Source organism: Crocuta crocuta, unplaced genomic scaffold (assembly GCF_008692635.1).
Source record: "Crocuta crocuta isolate KB4526 unplaced genomic scaffold, BGI_CrCroc_1.0 scaffold72, whole genome shotgun sequence".
Lineage (NCBI taxonomy): Eukaryota > Metazoa > Chordata > Mammalia > Carnivora > Hyaenidae > Crocuta > Crocuta crocuta.
In genome coordinates, this window is record NW_027529427.1 from 8,100,238 (window position 1) to 8,120,075 (window position 19,838).

At 38.2% G+C, this 19,838-nt stretch overlaps 1 protein-coding gene across 2 annotated transcripts in view; it reads right to left on the reverse strand.

Annotated features, from left to right (window-relative positions):
* The window catches only part of DCP1B (decapping mRNA 1B), a 57,286-nt gene extending 43,634 nt beyond the window's left edge, over positions 1 to 13,652 (reverse strand). Inside the window, exons 1-3 of one of the 2 annotated variants that reach the window (XM_077759253.1) lie at positions 13,467 to 13,652; positions 7,286 to 7,326; positions 2,511 to 2,638 (exon numbers count right to left, since the gene is read on the reverse strand). In XM_077759253.1, coding sequence (XP_077615379.1) covers positions 2,511 to 2,638; positions 7,286 to 7,326; positions 13,467 to 13,616 — 319 coding nt within the window. In that variant the 5' untranslated portion in view covers positions 13,617 to 13,652. Of the gene's footprint in view, positions 1 to 2,510; positions 2,639 to 7,285; positions 7,327 to 7,595; positions 7,615 to 13,466 lie in introns of those variants that run through there. The other variant, XM_077759254.1, reaches the window with a different exon arrangement.
* Between the last annotated feature and the right edge of the window lie 6,186 nt (positions 13,653 to 19,838).

A 19,838-nucleotide genomic window follows, 5' to 3' on the forward strand; every position in this document is an offset into this window, starting at 1 on the left:
TAAGACAAATGCCAAGAACATACAGAGAAGATTCTTGATTACACAGGTCTTGGGAGATACAGTGTCTTAAAAACCGTTCTTGACTGAAGCTGGGTTCATTGTTCAAAGGACAATCTAAATGATAGTAGAGAATATGTAAACCATATGCAATCATTATATAGAGTATTTGAATTTAGAAACATTTGAGAAGTATCTGAGACTCTGAAAGCACCTGGGTAAACCCTTCCATGAACCTTTGATGTCAGAGACTGAAAAGGGTTTTACAAATGAACTAAAACCAAAGACTATGGCTGCAAAGGCAGTTAGTACCAGATATTAAGGAGAAATAAAAAGCAAATAAACCCAGAAAGGTAAACAGATCCATTCCCTACCATTCTTTGTTGTTCAACTGATTTCATTTCTCTCTTATGGAAATATATTAGAAATATTTTGTTATGCATCTCAAAAGGCTGCCTTCAATTTGCATTTATGTTTAATAGTACAGAGAACAGTATAAGTGATGTAGAAAAATTTTTTTAAAAAGCAGAATTTATGGGTTTCTATCAGGTCTGTCATCTCATTGAGCCTCACTTTTCTCATCTGGTGAAAATGTCTACCTTACAAAATTGTGATTATGAAATATGGTAAAATAAATGAAAATGCCAGAACAGTGCTGTTCAATGGAAATATAAGGTGAACCACGAATGTGAGCCACATATGTAATTTTAAATAAAAAATTAAAAGAAGCAGGTGAAACTAATTTTAATAGTATATTTTATTTAACCCAATAATTCAAAATATTATCATTTCAACAGGTAAATCAATATAGAATTATTAATGAGATTTTTTTTACAGTCTTTTTTGATAGTAAGTCTTTGCAAATCAGTGTATATTTTACACTCATAGCACAGCTCAGTTCAGACTGGCCACATGTCCAGGGCTCCATGGCTGCTTGAAGCTTGGGGCGACCCTCGCCACGGCAAGATTTAATAGGTTTATTATATCCAAACAGTATTTCCTATCAGATAAACCCTGTGGGACTTAGGAAAGCTATTTTTTAAATCAACCACATTAAAGAGAATTTGTATTTTTATGTTTTTGATATAGTATATAATATAATATATAATACATAATACTATGATAAGAATTTAAAATAAAATACTATCTATACTGACTAGACTAAGTATTTATCCCAAATAAGAGTAATCAAAAAGGATTATTATAAATCACTAAAGTCATTTAGGTTTATTTTTGTGGTTATTTTATTAGGATTTGAATTGTATATTAATTTGGCATAGAATCTAATAATCTAAAAAAATAAAACCTGATATAACTGTAAGCACACAAATAATTCAAATACCTATAAGCTACAATTGACTTAACTATACTCCCACCAAAGAAATAGAACAAAATTTTCCCTATAATACTAAATTTTTACTTCATGGGACTTACCTTTGGTAAGTCATGTTACAGTTTTAATGGCTTTTTTTCTCATAAAAATTTAACTGTATCCTCTAAGTAACAGATGACCACCTATCATGACAACTTAATTATATGTGAATATAATTATAAGTTAAAATATTATATTTCAAAACAATTCACTGAAATTAAAACATTAAATATTTGTATTATAATCATTATTAAAATTACACTGAATAGTATACAGTCTGCAACTTCTTGAACCTTGACCTTAAAAGCAGGGTGGCAAATGTATGGAAAACATTTCCTAACTGCAAAGTCTTTCTGGGAAGTTACACACAAAAGCACAGAGCATGTACATGCACATACAATTTATATTTAAGGATGCTCTCATTTTCTGTGTATAGAGATATTCCTGCAGTTCATATATTTTTCATCATTTTCTCTGGGCTGCCCAATAGTTCCACACAAGTGGTCAGATAAGATATAAGAGTAAAATGGAGAGAGACTATCAGATAGGCCATCGCTACCTCATTTCAAATCAGACAGGGGCCAGTTAGTTACCTAATATTACAAAGTGTTATGTAATGTTCAACATTACAAAGTGTTATGAAATCTGTAATGACCAAAATTCTTTGGGCTTTAGTTTTTCATTTACTATGTGTTCAAAAGATGGCAATTCTAGACTACAGGCCCTCTCCCTCAAACATCCTGTCAGGATATTCAGTCAGAAGTGATACACAAGGAGAAAGTGCCATTAGCTGAATCACTAATTCTGTATCTGTACACCGCCTATGTGTCTGGCCCTCTGCAGTCTCCTGACTGTAGCTGCCTCACCTAGCCCTGCTCAGCCCTCAGATCTCCAATGCGTTCCACTACAAAGTGGTCTAGCTGCAAAAGAAAGGGTTCAAATACTTCTATCATCACATTCACATTGTTTTCATTTAAACTTTCACAAGGAAGAAGGTATTCCCTCTCAAATGGACACGCATTTCCCAAGCTAACTGATGATGCTAATACTAAACACAAACACAAACACATCCACTGTACAATTTTAAACACTTGGCCAAACTGCAGAAATAAAACTACACAACACATTAAGAGAGACTCACATCTGGCATTTCTGTAGAGAAGGAAAGGGTCCTGGAGCTGGAAATCCAGGTCTTTAGTAATGGGTTCTGTCCTGTTTTCCATGTTCAACCTATTCATAATAGTGAACCCATGCTTTGGAGAAGCAGACCTAAAAATCACAAGGGGTGGAGAGGATATCAAAAGGCAAGTTATTCAACAAAAGTACACTTTTAGTAGAACTAGTATTTGAATGTCTCTCTCAACCTTTTTGCACATATATACAGCTTTGTGCAAGCAGACTGTAAACATATAAAGCAATGATTCTTTTTTTTTTAAAGAAAGGTTTGTTTTTAGTGTTTGTTTATTTTGAGAGGGAGGGAGGGAAGGAGGGAGAGGCAGCGAGAGAGGGAGAGAACTAACAGAGAAGAGCAGAGAGAGAGAGGGAGAGAGAATCCCAAGCAGGTTCCATGCTCAGCATGGAGCCCAATGTGGGATTCAATCCCATGACTATGAGATCATGACCCGAGCTGGACACTTAACTGACTGAGTCACCCAGGTGCCCCTAAAGCAATGATTCTTTACTATTGGCTAACAGTACTAACGTACCCATTTATGCACCACTTCATATGTAATACATAGAGCATGGCTGCCATTGCTGTTCCTTTGGCAAAATCAAGTCCTACTTATTAAGCTATATGTGTGAAAATATCTTATTTTCCTATCTAGGTTGTAATCTCCTTTATGGCAGAAATATTAACCACTTAAAATTACTGACACACTTATGAAGAATCTTGGTAGCTAACAGAGAGTGTACATCATAATCATTATGAAGAAGTTTTTCATAGGGAATGTTAGTATTTGTTTGAAATTGGAAGTTGTAACATTTCTTTAGAGAAATGATGCCACTCACTCTGGTCAATGAACTTGTTGTAATGAGATTCAGTATAAGTAAAACATTATAGAATTAAGCAAACAGCTTCATAGATAAACTACCAAAAAAAGTTTTTCCCCATAAAAATGTGGCGTTTAGTGATTTTTAGTTTTCATTTCACTGAATAAACCTTCAGTGCCTACTCCCTGTCAGGCAGAAAGAGCCCAAATTTTACACCAAGTAGAACTACTAACTACATGTACATTTGTCTACTCTTGGGTGACAGCCATATAGTAATCCAACTGTGCAACTTCTGGTGACAAATGAAACACCAAATGCTTCTACGCTGAGAACGAAGCAGCAGAATTCACTTATTTACTTGAAACTAGGGCAGCAGGGTAACAAGCCCACAGAAATGTTGTGAGCAATAGGAAGAAACGGGGCTTACGTTTTAATTTTATTTCACTGTAACCATTTGATGCTAATAAAGAAGTAAAATAAAGCTACAGTACCACTTACAGAATTTTCTTCTAAGACTTCCAATTTTAAAGTTGATGGAAGGCAATCGTTGTCCAACTTATTTTACAAAGAGGGAAAGTGGAGGTGGGCGTATAATCAATACTAGAAATAATCATGACAATCATTTCAACTTAAATTCTCAGGAAGAATGAAAACTGAGTTCTAGAGATCTCTGGCAGAGGGTCATCTGGAAGTGTCAAGTTCAAAAATCACCAGTGAGTGTCTCTATGAACTCTCTATTACAGAAAGCAAGCCATGGGAGGAAATAAAAAAATAATTTTTAAGTGTTTTAGGTGTTTTTATACAGAATCAGAATTTGATTCTTCAAGTATTTCATTATCACAATAGGACCTCACCTCTCTAATAGTATGGTTACTATGCCATCTCATAATTTATAAAATAGGCTCAGGGGATAAATGTGCCAGTTGCTCTAAAGCAATATCCATAACAGAAGTCAAAATATTATCACCAGCAGCTCCATTACCTATACTAAAAACTCTCTTTTGACTTCTATGAGCTTTCTGTCATTCTCTACTGAGGAAAGACCTCAACATGCTATCTGGGGGTGGGGGACAGGGGGCGGTTGGTGCACCCCCTCGGTGGGGGAGAGGAGAGAGATAGGAGAAGGTCATGTTCTTGAGTAGTCAGATTTGGGAAAGAGATTAAGGAACAGGGAAAGAGTTATTTCTCAACTTAATGGTTTAACTGACAGCTCCATTTGGGACTCAGAGTATATTAAGAAATACTTGAGAGTGTAAACCTACATATCTGGGGGGTACAAAGGAGAAAACACTTGTATAATGTTAATCTTCTGCAATAAAAAAAAAAAAAGAGAGAGAGAGAGAAAGAGACCCTACTAAAAATCCCTAAAATAAATGATTAATGTATATAAATACATCTGTTCTTTCACTTCTCAAAAGAGTAATACTTGTGAAAAATGAATGAGAACGTGTCTTGGCCTATGTCGGAGTTCAACCTTTTGGTTTTCTTTTCACACTTCAGAATTTTCAAGAATAATCTAAACTCTAAGAAACTCACTTGGTGATATGCTCTGGTACTCTGGAATGTAAACAGAAATAGCCAATGGCTCTTGGGCACTCTCACTTTTCTGAAACTATGAAGAAACTGAACCTCCTCCTTACCTACTCAAATGGCCTTGCTCATCCATTCTTTTTTCCCCCCACTCCCACTGTAGCCTCCACCTCCACCTGCCCCTGCACTGTGCCTGCATCTCATTCTGCTTCTATCTATATGGCTGACTCTTCTCTGTCTCTCTGGGGCCCTAAAACTTGACCATTAGCCCTCATCACTTTCCTGTCCAGAGAATGCTTGTTCTCTCATGGCTTCAAACTAAACTGAGGCAGATGACTCCAAACTCTGTATCTCCATCCCTGAGCTATCCTAAGGGACCAGGTATCTCCACCTGAAAGCCCTGCTATCATTCCAAAATCATTATTTCAAAATAAAATAATCTTCAGCCCAGATTCTCGACCTCCTATCTTTCCATTTTGCTCCTGGTTTCATCATTTTCTCAGTCTTCCCTTTCAAAGCCTTCATGTTATTTTAAAATTTTCATCACTCACTCTTTACATGCAATCTTTCAAGAAATCTTCTCCAGATCCACTTCTACCAGTCTAGTCCTTTCCCTCATCATCTTGTTACTCTACTGCAATAATCTGCCCCATGTCCTAACTCCAATTTCTTCTAGATTCAGTGCATCTTCATAATGCTAATGCACTGACTTTCCCCATACATTTTGATGGAACTCTATTACTTCCCTGGTAATAAACCTTCAAGGACTCCCTACTGCTAAGAAGAGAAGTGTCAAAATCCTTAGTCTGACATTCTAAGCCAGCAAAATCTATTCATTCTCACTGTCTCCTAACTAAAACCAGTAAAAACTCTGCAGCCAAAAGTCATTTGCCCTACTGTTCCTTCACCACGTTGAGTTCTATGCCTCTGCTTCTGCCATTCTTCCTGTTGAGACAGCCCTTCCCTCTCCTCTATGCAAGTCAAGTGCTACCTTATTCCTAAGGCCTATTTGAGACTCACTAATTCTATAAAGGTTTCCAGAATCACAGCAGCCCACTCATTGCTTATAACCTATCAACTGGCACTGAGGACAGGCTATCAGTATGGGGATTTATTTTTATTTGGGGGGGTAACTTTAAATGTGAATATGTAAAAAATATAAACATGTGTGCGTGTCTGTGTATACATGCATTTTCTATCTCCCCAATGAAACTGTTCGCTCTAGGGGCACCTGGGTAGCTTAGTTGGTTAAGCGTCCAACTTTGGCTCAGGTCATAATCTCACAGTTTGTGAGTTCGAGCCCCATGTCAGGCTCTATGCTGTAAGTGATGAGCCTGTTTTAGGTCCCTTTTCCCCGTCACTGCCCCTCCCCAGCTCGTGCGGTCTCTCTCTCTCAAAAATAAATATTTAAGACATAAATATTAAAAAAAAAAAAACAAACTTCGCTCTAAAAGGGTTTGTATTAGGCCTTTGTATTTTATCTTTGTTCTCCCACTGACAATGATGGGCGTTAGCCATGACATTTTATGTGAACAAGACATTTAGCTATTAAGACAATATACATACTATATGGTTCTGCATGCATATATGATATTAACAATTTCTGATACAAATGACAAAAAAACATGAGTTTATTAAATCTATCCTGAAACATATTCTATTAACTATATAATGGAGGACTCAAAGACATCTTTAATTTTGGTGCATGCTTCTTTAAAGAGTCAAAGGTGGGTAGGCGGTGATGTGACCAATACAACCTTTTTCCAAATAGTGGTTCAATAATCTAATATTCTTAATAGTGTACTTCTCTCCTTGCCAATGCATTGTACTAAAGGACTCTGTACCATTAATTTGAATTAAAGGATAAATACTTCAATACTACTTTAAAAAGAACACAAAGGGGCACCTGGATGGCTCAGTCGATTAAGTATCTGACTCCTGATTTCAGCTCAGGTCATAATCTCATGATTTCATGAGTTCAAGTCCTACATGGGCTCTGCACAGGCAGTGCTTAGGATTCTCTCTCTCCCTCTCTCTCTACCCCTTCCCCACTCATGCTGTCTCAGTCTCTCTCAACATAAGTAAATAAAACTTAAATATATATATATACACACACACACACACACACACACACACATATATATTTTATATAGAACAAAAAGATTTAAGTTTGTCTATCCTGGAGTTTAAGTGACATTACTTAGTATTATCTCAGTATTTCTTTACTGAGTATTACTCAGTATTCTCTTCCTTATATCCACTCATAACTTCAAACTAAGGTTCAGGTTTTTTACTTCTCTTTGAAATAAAACTACATTTGAGGAAGAGGGAAGTAACAAAGTTAAAATATTCTTTCAAAGTGTCAGTTTCTTTATAAAATTAGAATATTCTTACCTTGTGTAAACAAATAAAGTTCCTTCCACATCAGTCTTTTCCTAAAAAAAAGAAAAAAAACAGCAAAATGCTTATATTCTCTCATTAATAGTAACCTTCACAGAAGCTAGAGAACATTTTGTTTCAAGTAAGGCCAATCTATGTAACATGAGGGGTTATTCCTAGAACAAGGAGGAAAGCAGGTCGTCACCCTGGCGGTAGCTCTGCTGATTACCCAGCTTAGGCAGCAGGAAGCAGCCATTCTCCTTTTGTTATTTACAAAATAAATCGTCATTATCTCTTTTCACCAAAGACAGGGATGGTAACATACCTCGGGCTAAAACAATACAAAAATAAATACGCTCCATGGATTTCATTTGAAAGAGGAGATTAAGAATGTGCTGCCTTCTCCTCTACCCTGTGAGTGGAGTATAGGGCAAGTTGTAGAAATCACTGGTGTCTGCATTTCATTACGCTTCTCTTTATTTTCTGGGTTCATTTTCTCTTGCCATATCCTGTCACCTAGGAGAGCAAATGATCTGTCAATAACAACTCGACTTTGACTACAACACAGAAGAGTGGAACAATGCTGTCATTCTCAGACAAATTAATCACCAATGTGGTGTGGAATATCTTAGAGTCTAGTTTGGATCTTTGAAATCAAGTTAGAAACATTGCCAAGATAGGACTCAAGAAATCTGAGAGAAACTGGTTAAGTGGCAAAGTGAAAGTGACCAGCTGTCATTTCAGTTCATTGGGAAGGCTCTCGTCCATCTCTCTGAAGACAGGAGCCCAGGCCCTAATGAAAATGTTCATCAATACAGTGCATACTAAAAAAATGTTTTAACAGTTATCAGATTATAATTCAGAATTTCAAAGGTACTTCTATTACTTATATGGTTTAGTTTCAGCATTCCATTTAACCTAATATTTTATCATTAATCTCTATTATCAAAATCATTCGAAATTTAAGTACACTATAGTTTTGGGGGGAAATACACTCTTTAAGAACAAGGGTATAATAATAAGTGATAACTTTTTTAAGATATATTTTTAAATAATCTTCACACCCAACATGGGGCTCGAACTTGCAACCCTGAGAACAAGAGTCATATGTTCTACTGACTGAGCCAGCCAGGTGCCCTAAATAATAATTTTTTAAAGGCACATAAAACATTGGAAGCATGTTCCTCTTACAAGCTCAAGTTATTTCAGCAATTTTCTTGGTCACCTTAGTTCAGTTGGTCTTAAAGTATGGTCCCCATACCAGCAGTATCAGCATTGCCAGAGAACTTGTTAGAAATGCAGATTAGTAGGCCCTACTCCAGACCTATTGAATCAGATGCTGGGGTGCTGCCTAGCACTCTCTTTTTTATTAAGCTGTCAGGTGACTCTGATGCAGGCTTTGTGAAAACCGCTGCCTTAGTTCAGTAACATATTCTCTGCGCACACAACTATATCCAGAGTCATGAAATCAAAAGCCACTATGCCCCAAATTATATCAAACATCACCAAACATTGTTTTTTAAGAGCAAATGGATATTAAGAGTAAATTACTTAACAAGAATTTTAATCCTTATTATAGAATATGCAATTAGAAATAACTAGTAACAGTGAAAATAATTTTAGCCAGTCTTTTCTCTAATACATAAACATTGTTAAGAAAATTATAGAGTTCATCCTTAAACTGGATTTATTATCAAGTACATATAAATCACTCCAGTGTACTGTGAAAAATATCCTTATTTCTCAAATGTGGTCCTTTGCCACTGTGCTTTGAAAAATACTGAGTCAAAATTAAAAAAAAAAGATGCAGAAACATTACTATTTACCCTTACTTGTGTAAACAAACATGGTCAATTCCTATCTATTGAGAAATCTATATCCTGGGGGCACTTTAAATGCTAAGACTTAACCTGCCACAATATTAATCATTGAGAAAATGGCCACTATAGAACAATGAATACTACTCAAACAGTCTAAAACTTTGTGGGCATTCCTAAAGTTCAACTGGTTTAGTTGGCAAGTATTTACTAGTCCACAGAGCCTTTAAGAATAATTTGTAAAGACTGGGACACCTGGATGGCTCAGTCAGTTAAGCATCCGACTTTGGTTCAGGTCGTGGAGCCTGCTTCAGATTCTGTCTCCCTCTCTCTCTGCCCCTCCCCCGCTCACACTCTTGTCTCTTTCTCTTAAAAATAAACAAACATTTAAAAAAAGAGAGAAGAATTTGTAAAGATTAAATTTTGGTATTATTTATTACATTGATAAGAAACTAAAACTGAGATACGTACTGGTGAAGGAACTAGACTAAGAGCCTATATGTATTGCCAGGGGCTCTTGCTACAAGGTCAACACACTTTCCTGTCTTTCAGTGTTTGACCTTGGACTGTTTCACCTTAGTCATCCAAACTAGGACATTTCTATGGACCAGCACACATAAAGCTAATAGGTTTTGACTTGTGTCCTTTATTCCTTCATGAAGTAGTAATAGAAATTACCCTCTTATAAAATTAAAAAAGGCTTTAACGCCCAATTTTAGTTTTGAAAAATCCAGAATCAGAAATATAAAAGGAATGTTTCTTCTGAAATTATTCAACTGATAATGAGCAATTTTTTTTATTCCACATATACGTGAAATCATATAGTACTGGTTATGTCTTTCTCTGATTTCACTTAGCATTGGACCCTCAGGGTATGGACCTCACCTCTTGACTGAGTGTTAAAGAATTTGTGGCCATCTTCAATTGCAAAAGATCATTAAAAAGTTAGAAATTCTCTGTGAATGGCTAGGGGCCATACTTCCACAGCCCAATACCACAGTTCTGGTCTCCCTATTCAGTGAATTATCAGGCAACAGCTTTGGGAGAGTTTTCCTTGGGATCCAGACCTGTGACTAGGTAAGTCTGCACCAAACAAAATCCACTGTGTCCATTACCCACCATGAGCACTGTCATCAGCACTATTTATTATTCTATGTCTCAGTTTCTCCACTGAAAAGAAATAACCAATCTATACTACTCAGAACTTGATTTAAAAAAACATATTTTTTTGAAAAAAACATTTTAAATACTCTGTTACACCTGGATAAAAGGGACTTTATTGATGAAAATGCTAATCTATCATGGCTGAAAAGCTCATCTCCTGTTCCCTCCAGAGTTATCCAAAGGTAACCAGATTTTTTTTTTTTTCTGGGCAAAGCCCAGGGTTGAGGTTCTGGGGTATAGCTAGAACAAGATTTTATTAGATACTCTTTAGGTCCTCCAGACAAGGAGGACTTCTATGTTAAATCATTAGTTTATAGTCCTGGGGAATTTTAGCTAAAATTTTAAAAGTACAATTTAATGATTTAACATTATACTTCATTATAAAATCTAACATGTATTAAAAAATTAAGCAATTCAAAATTTAAAATAATGAAATGGAAAATAGCGCTAGCTGGCAAATTATTGGGACTCAGCACAGTATTTGGCATTGTTGAAACAATCTCTGTATTACTGATTATCTATGCCAATATAATGAAAAAGCAGGTCTCCGTTTATCCTCATAAACTGGTCTCTGTCATGCACGTAGCACCTACGTGACCAGTGAAGCTTTTAACAGACAGCAAACACCTGGACTTCAAACCTAGAGATGTTGATCTGGCAGGTTACACTTCTTAAAATTCCAGGTGATTTTGATACACAGAAAACTTAGAAAACCACTAGCTAGAAATGAGAGGACAATAGTCACTCTGAAGCAGTTTCTCAAGCTCAGCACTTTCGACATCTGGGGCCAGATAAATCTTTGTCACAGGGACTTGTCCTGTGCACAGAATATTTAGCAGCAGGCCCCACCTCCATCCTTCGGACACCAGCAACATGTTCCTTAGAAACAAAGTCAAAACTACCTACGAACCACTGCTCTGAGGACTGACGTGAAAATAAATAAGGTTATACTCTCCAACTGACACATAGGTATTTTGGGGGAGCAGTCTTTCCAAATAATGGGAGGTAGTAGCAGCTCTAAAATTCCCATCGCAGTCATGACATACCCTTCTTAATCCTTCCTTCAAGCACCTCATTTCCTGTCTACCCTTCATCCCCAATACCTCCTGCTCTGAATGCCTGATGTCATTCTTCATCTATTTCAGTGTAGTAAGAATTCCTCTCCATTACATCCCATCTGCTTTCTTGCATATACTTTTACCTCCAAACTCAAGACTGTTCTTTAAACTTTCGTTAGGTTTACGTTCAAAAAGCTCCCACCCTGAGGCCGAGTGATGATATACCCAGACAGTAGTGACAAACTGTTTACCCTCTGCAACTGTCCGCATCTGAACTAGGTCTCTTTTTTCTGGCTACCACAGCCTTGAAGATCAGTACTTTGAAAGAATGACCTTTTACTGAATGAATTATGCCCTGTCTGAAGGCAACAAGTCCAGGAAGCAGGAAAACATAACTCCTATAAATAATGCATTGTGACACTTCTGCCTTTTGATGAGGCTTTAGAAGGACTTCACTGGCTATCTAATAAACCTCAGTAACTATTTTAACAGGTATCTATCACATAGATCCTGTCAGACGCCTATAGGGGACAACTGTTTTCCAAGATAAATGCTCTCCTCTGCATGTTAACAACTTCTCAAGATTCTCTAGACTCTAATCCCACTGTCCAGTCAGCTCACAGGACTATACATCCCTGATCCTTATCTACTACAAAATTACTTTGACAGAATTAACAGTATGTCTTTGGCATTTTTTTTTATAGAGCAGTATAATAGCAATACAGGTGTAGAATAGCTTTGTATTTTTTCTAAATTGTCACTGATGAAATTGTCCAGTATGTTGTCCAGTATGTATCTAAAGACCCAGGTGACAAATTCCCCTGAAAATTAGGGAGAAATAACCTCTCTCCTGACCAAGTGGCATACTTTCTATTACAGAACAATGAATACTAACGAGTTCTCCCATTTTCCTTTTTTGCTCGACTACTAGGAGCACAGACCTAAATTCCTTGCTCCATTCCAGTAAATTCCCTGAGTTAATAACTTTGGGCAAAGATTCTCTTCTCTCCCATTTTAGGATCTCCTTTTTAATCTTTTTACTTTTGTTAATGATTTTCAGGTGAATTTTTATTACAGCCTGCTTAAGATCCACACTAGAGATAAGTAGGCTATGTAAATGAATGCAAATGTTAAAAAATATGCGAATTTGTTCAATATGCATGTTTTCCTTTCTTGAATTTTAACATCTTGGAGAATACATTTTAAAAAATCACCTGAAATCCATTCATCCAGGCCCAGTTCCTTATACTGTTTTCTAACTTACTTAAAAATGATGGATGGTTATATAATGGATGGATTACTTGGGACAAAAATCATTATGAGGAAAAGAGAAAAATCACATGTCTCTATATTCAAGCGGGTGGATTACAGAATCACACGCAGTAATTCCTGCAATAGGACTCAAGTGTCTAATGCTCCTACCCCATTCTAATTGTGAGGAAAATTAAGTTTCACCCCACTACTATTTACTGGGGTTTTGCTTTGAAAGGTGCACTAAATAAGTTGGCCCCCAATGGACTCAAATTTGAAACTCATTTTGGTCTGGGTAGGCTGTCGTGTATTGATCTTTCCAAAAGCGTCAGCCTCCTTCGAAGTGTTAGACCCAGCCCCATTTTGTCCTTGATCTCCCGTGGCTTGCTCTTTTCTTGGTGTATTCCCTGAGTTCATAACTTCTACCAAGGTTTCACTTCTCTTCGTCCCATCTAAGACATGTTCCAGAACCAGAACTAGTCTTTTCCATCCGTCCCCTATCCCTGCCTCCCCTACAGCCACGTTTTACTGTTACAAAATCTTGCTTTACTTTCTCGTAGTACATCCGTCTTCCGGTCTCGAGGCGTTAGGGCCCCCTCCTTCCTTCAGCTCTCAGGGTCCCGTCCCTGATCGGTCTGGTCTCCCCACGTGGGGTACCGTAGATATTTAAGTCTTTTCCCCAACTTCAGGTAGCTTCTCAGAGCGGCCTCCCTCTCCCCCCAAACCCCCGGCCCAGGGGTCCAATTGCCACAGCTTCGGCCTCAGGCCGCGATCCACCACCATCCACCTCCATCCACCTCCAGGGCGTCAGCGTCTGGTGCCCCTCACCGGGTTCTGGAGCCCCGAGTCTGCCCACCCCGTCCCACCCTAGCCCTGCCTGCACGGCCCCGTCGCGTCCGCACGCACCCACTCGTTGGCCCGATGGCCGAAAGTGTACAGAGCCACCTGGCTGGCCACGTCCACGATGCGGTTGATATAGGGGTCGTGGCGCTGCAGGGCCGCCAGGCTGATGTCGAGCCCCTTTCCCACCAGGCCGCCCGCCGCCACGGCTGCCATCTTCCCTCCCTCCCCGACATCAACCCGGAGCTGTCGGAAGCCACTCTCAATAGATCGCAGAACGAGCGAACCGCCTCGCAACCGAAAACACGCGGCGACCGCAAGTCCAGGAAGACCTTCCTTCTCCAGCCATGCCCCCACCCCCACCTTCTGTGACGGACGCAAGACATTACTAATCGATGGCCGCACTCCCGCCGGCGACGATCGTTGCCACTGGCAACGGCAAGCCGGGCTGAAGGTCTGAATCCTGTACCCCCTCCCCAAGAGCTGTTTTCTTCTGTGAGTCTTGGAGCTGCAGACGCAATAGGGTGTATCTCCTGGATGTGTTCGACGTCTTGGCATGTATTTTCTTTGGCGCTCAGTGATCAAATCTATAATAATAAATAAGCCTCAAACCTCAAGTATTAATAACTGAGGAGAAAGGGGACTGTGATTTCCGTAGGCGCTAACACCTACAGTTTCTCAAACCGCCTGGGAGTTCCTGAGACCCTTTCAGTAGTCGGCCAGGCCAAAGCAATTTTCATGACAATGCTAAGATTTATTTGCCTCTTTCACTGTGTTGACATTTGCACCAGTGGTGCAAAAAACCATGGCGGGTAAAAGTGCAGGTGTCTTGGGGGCGCCTGGGTGACTCAGTCGGTTAAGCTTCCGACCTCAGCTCAGGTCATGATCTTATGGTTAGTGGGTTCGCGCCCCGCGTCGGGCCCTGTGCTGACAGCCAGCTCAGAGCCTGGAGCCTGTTTCAGATTCTGTATCTCCCTCTCTCTCTGACCCTCCCTCCCCCCNTTTTAAAAAGTGCAGGTGTCTTGGGATGAATCAAGGTGGCGGTACCACACTGTAAAAAGCCAGTGCCACTTAAGAGTGTTCTCTATAAAGCAGTAAAAACTATTGATTTTATTGGAGTCCAGCTCTAGTTCACTTTTTAAATTCTGTGTGAAAAAAATAAGAAAGAAGTATGTTCAAAGCACATGTGCTGAATATGAGAGTACCATATATTTGTCTCCAGGAAAACACTTCTGTGCTTGAGTTGCAAGCTGAACTAGTATATTTTTATTTTTATTTTCATAGAACACTATTTTTACTTGAAAGAAAGATGGACAAACTATGGTTATTCAGACATATTTGATAGACATTTATTCAAAAAGAAATAACATGCATCTGTCACTTTCAGGAAAACAAGGACAATTATTGTTGCCAATGATAATTTTTGAGCTTTCAAGCAAGAAATAGAAGTTTAGGAAACATATATCCACTACCAGAAGTTGGACAGCTTCTCAGTACTTGAAGTCTTTTCTGATGAGATCAGCAGGCATTTACAAAGTCTGTGATAAGGATTTGGTCCTTAAATCTTGAGAGGAGGTGAATGTTCGTCAGTTTGGTTATGTATAACTGGATGTACGTTTTTATTAAAATCTTTTAGTAAATGTTTAAGATTTCTTTTATAAAGATATTTGCCTTTGAGTCTTGAGGCCTGTGGGCAAAATCTACCTTTCCAATATTTTACGAAACATAGATACACTCTAGTTGTCTCTCTAGTAGTTGGTCCAGTGCCTTGTGAATAGAAATTTAGTAAATCTTATTCTATTGAGCTAAACTATGAAATGGTTGAATTTATTTATTAAACGTCTTTTTTTTTTTTTTTTTTAAGAGCTCTTGACATAGAATACTGGAATCCAAGTTGGGATAAAAGAATAGAATATAGCAAGTCCTGATCTTTCAGAGTTTACATTCTGAAGAGGATAGAAAAAATGGAATGTTTTTTTAAAAAAAAAACTTTCCATATTGTAAGAAAAAAAGAAAAGGGTGAAAACCTTGAGGATTAGAAATCACACTTAGGAAAAAAAGATGTGTAATGTCTCAGTGACTTTAGGATTGCCATGTTGTTCATCTCCTGGCCCACAGAACTTTGTTCTTTTTTTTTAGATTGCTTTCCCCGGGGCACCAGGGTGGCTCAGTTGGTTCAGTGTCTGACTTCTGCTCAGGTCATGATCTCACAGTTGTGAGTTTGAGCCCCATATTAGGTTCTCTGCTGTCAGCATGGAGCCCACTTCAGATCCTCTATCCCTGTCTCTCTCTGCCTCTCCCCAGCTCAAGCTCTCTCAAAAATGAATAAACATTTAAATAAATAAAATTCTTTTTCCCCAAAGTCTTAAAGCTCTAGCCTTCTAGATTAAAGACAGACTTCTACCTAATTTCTTCGTAAATAACCTGTGAAAATCAGGTCATTACTTATCCAAATATACTAAATTTCAGGCCCTATGTTAGTAAAAAAGACCTTTTACAATAGGCTAATTCATTTTTAATCTATATTACTTCAACTTCCATTGGCTTCTGCAGTGCTGGCATACTTCCACTATGTTTCCCCAAGACTCATTATGATACTTTGAACAGCTATTGGTGACTTTGGGGTTTCATGATGACTTTATAATGGTTATTATGAGATAAAACATGCAGTAACACTTGGTATTTAAAGTTGCATACCACAATTTAAAACAAGTTTGTAGTACAATAAATAATGTCCAGGTCTGTGATTTGTATACCATTGCAATGACTAAGATAAAATTCACCCCCTAATCCATCAAGGTAATTTCAGGAACACAGTATGTTTAACTTGTTTGAAAATAGGGATATAACTGAAAAATGTTTGGTTTTGTAGGTAAGTATGAGTATTTGTATACAAATATAAACTGACTTTTTAGGGCATAATAATCTAGAAACAAAAACACACAGTTTGCTTTATTAGTACTCTTTCTTTATTTTGTAAATAACCTCTAAATTTTGCATTTGTCCTAGCATAGAATGTGTTGGAATGGAGGGGAAAGAGGAGTTTCCAGGACACCCCCTAAGAGTTTGTGATTCTAAAATGATTTAAACAATCTCTAATGTTCTGCTTGTGCTGCCTGTATGAATCATCCTTTTTGCTAGGAATTCTGTACTAAACGATGATAGAAGTAAAGAATTAATGAATGCCCTCTTTCTCCTAGTGGAGGGAATAGTTTGAAGCTGTGTTATCAGTTGTTTTCAGTGCAAGTTTCATTTCTTTTTCAGGCAGCAGTATATAGTGAAACAGGCACCCTTTGGAAAGGGAAATTACTTTAACCTCTTTTTATCTGTCACCTTCAGCAAGTGACCTCACCTGTAACTTGGGAATCCTAAGTAATATCTGCCCTACCAATTTTATAGGATAAATGAGATCAAGTTAGAAAGCATTATTTGAAACAGATCTGCAATCTATAAAATGTTCTGCAAATGAAAAAAAAGCTATTATGATTATGATTATTATAACTGCACCATCATTAGTATTATTTTCTTCATTGCTATTACTATTTCTAGTAGAAGCCCAGAAGGATCCTTCTTGTACAATTACCTAGTCAATGCTCAGTTCATCTCAACAAAGTTCTATGTGACAAGGAGCTCATTAATTCCACAGACAGTTCATTCCCAGGATTTTTACATGATGGAGAATCTGAGCTAAAACATACTTACCAGAAATTTCACAAAAAGAGGAAGGAATAATATAGGAGATATAGCTCTGTGTTCCATGAGATTGCAAACCAGTTAAGATGTGAAACAGCCATCAGAAGGCCTTGGAACAGAACAAGAAGGGGCAGATGTAGGGAAGGAAGGGACTTTTTGGGTGAACCTTCGCTTGGGCCTGTAAAAAAGATAAAAATTTCTCCAATCTGGGCCTAGCCACTGCCAGGATTAAGCCTCTGCTAACCTGGCCTGGAGTGGACCTGGGATAATTAGAGCTCTTTGGTGTGGGGAGATCACACATGCACATTCTCTTCTAATCTCACTTTGCCTCTCTCTGCCAGTCCCACTAAACCTATTCATTTTATCTCATTGTCAGGGGTCAGGCTTAGTGGGCTTAGAGGACCTCTATAATAACAACATATTTTCAGCTACTTCCCAATGTCCAGAACATACTAAAATATGAGGAAGTGCCTTTAATTCCACACAAAGAGATTATAGGCTTAAAATACAAAAACCACTGTGGTAACTTATGTTCGTGAGTCTCAACACCTGATTGCTAAGAAGGCTTGAAGAAAGGGTGAGTTAGGAAAGCAAAAGACAAATTTCCCTCATTTGAGAATGTACCATGGAAGGGACCATAGAAGTTGCGTAGACCATCTGCTGTGTTAGCAAACACAGGCAGCTAATTGTTATATGATTCAGAAAGCTGTTATTGAATGTGGCTAATTTCACAAAAAGCAGTTGTCCTGGGACAGAGTGGGGACGTGGGGGATTCCTAAAGGACTGTCCCTTAGGACAAAGATAGTAAACTGAGTTGCCTTTTGAATTATCTAAGTGTGTGTGGTGCTAGCTGGTTCACCATAGTGGCACCAATGCCATAGAGGGACGGCCTTAGGATTATTTGACTTGGGTGGAGTCCACAGTTCTAGGCAAGTCACTTCTATGTGGAATATGGTGATTGAATTAGAAGGATGCTTCCCCCTCTAGATAGCATGACTGTCTATGGAACCACCTCCATTCAACAAACCTGTAGATGATCCCAGAAACAATAATGAACAATCTATTTAGTGCACAATGAAATTAGGCCAAGATAGCAGCCCATTAAGGAATTATTACTTTTATATCAAACTGAGGGCTGAATATTTTAATCAAGAAAGAGAAAGGTGTCTTCTTCATTCATTGTGCTTTCTTGTTCTCAGATGGAAGCAGTCACTATTCAGAGGAATAAATGTTTATCCTTGCCACCAATTAGGTGGCCTGCTGCCAGGGATGATCAGATCTCTCTGGAGATTTTTAATCCAGGTGAAATACATATTTCAAGTTACCTTGATGATTTACATGGCAGTCTATAGGAAGCAGTCAGAAAAAGTGTCAGCGACTCCTGACTGGAATACATTCAAAGAGTTTTCTAATTACTTATTATTGATGCAACCTACCATGTCAGCTCTTCACTTTGTGATTGATTTTTTTCTTTTTAAACTAATGTATGAAGCCCCAAAGGGAAAATGAACAGCAAAATACTGCGCTGAACTAAACTTACATACAAGGAAAGAGGCTTTGGAAAAACAATTGGCTTGGTCAGAAGCTAGGATTCTAAAAAATGGGCTAGAGGCCTGAGGGAGAGGTACAGAATCTGTGGATAAAGTGCTGAGATTTCAAAACATTTCCCAGACTGGACCCTCAAACCTATCGTATGTAGTCTCTATTGGGTTGACAAACTACAGCCCACAGACAAAATCTGGCCCTCTGTTTCCTAAATAAAGTTTTATTGGGGCACAGTCACATTCAATATATTGTCTGTGGTTGTTGTCACCCTCGAACAAAAGAGTTGAGTGGCTGCAACAAAAACCAGATGACCTGCAAAGCCTAAAATATTTACTATTGTTTCCTTTGCAGAAAAAGTTTGCCAACCTCTGGTATATTTGGGGGTTTTTTTAATGATTTTTTGAAAGTTCATTTATTTTGGGACAGAGAGAGAGGGAGAGAGAGAATCCCAAGCAGGGTCCGTGCTGAGAGCACAGAGCCCAACGTAGAGCTCAAACCCACAAATTATGAAATCATGACCCGAGTTGAAACCAGAGTCAGATGCTTAGCTGTCTGAGCCACCCAGGCACCCTTCCCTGGTTTATTTGTTACACAAACCAATAAGTAATTTATATCAATAAACACCTAGTTTGTGAACATTGTAAGCACATAATAAATTAGAAAGGGCAACAAAGTATAGAGTCTAGTTTTTATTCACAAGGAACTTAAAATCTAGTCGAGAGGACAAAGATAAGCATACATGAAAAAATGGGGAACAATAAAACATAATATATAATCAAGGGTTAAATTGTGATGTGTGGACAAGCACCAGACTTTAAAGAAAGGGAAGTAGGCTGTGTGAGTCCTCTAGTAGTTGGAGTAGGTAATATTTAATATAATAAAGTTCCAGGATACCATAAGAGCTTGGATGCTCCCTTGAGGTCCACTGTAATTGGATTTGACCTGTATTTCTACTCTAGTGTCATTTAAGTCACTGATATTTTTGGCCCTGTGCTTAGGGGATACCTTAATGACCAGAAGTATTTCTGAGTAACTTTGACTGATTGATTTTTCTGGGATTTGGGATTCTTTCACTACAGAGAATTTAATTCAGTCACGGTGGCATAATGTCTTTCTTTTTGGAATAAATATAGTATAATGATTAAGAACATGAGCTTTAGAGTCAAAGAGGCCCAGATCTAAATCTTGGCCTCATCTCCT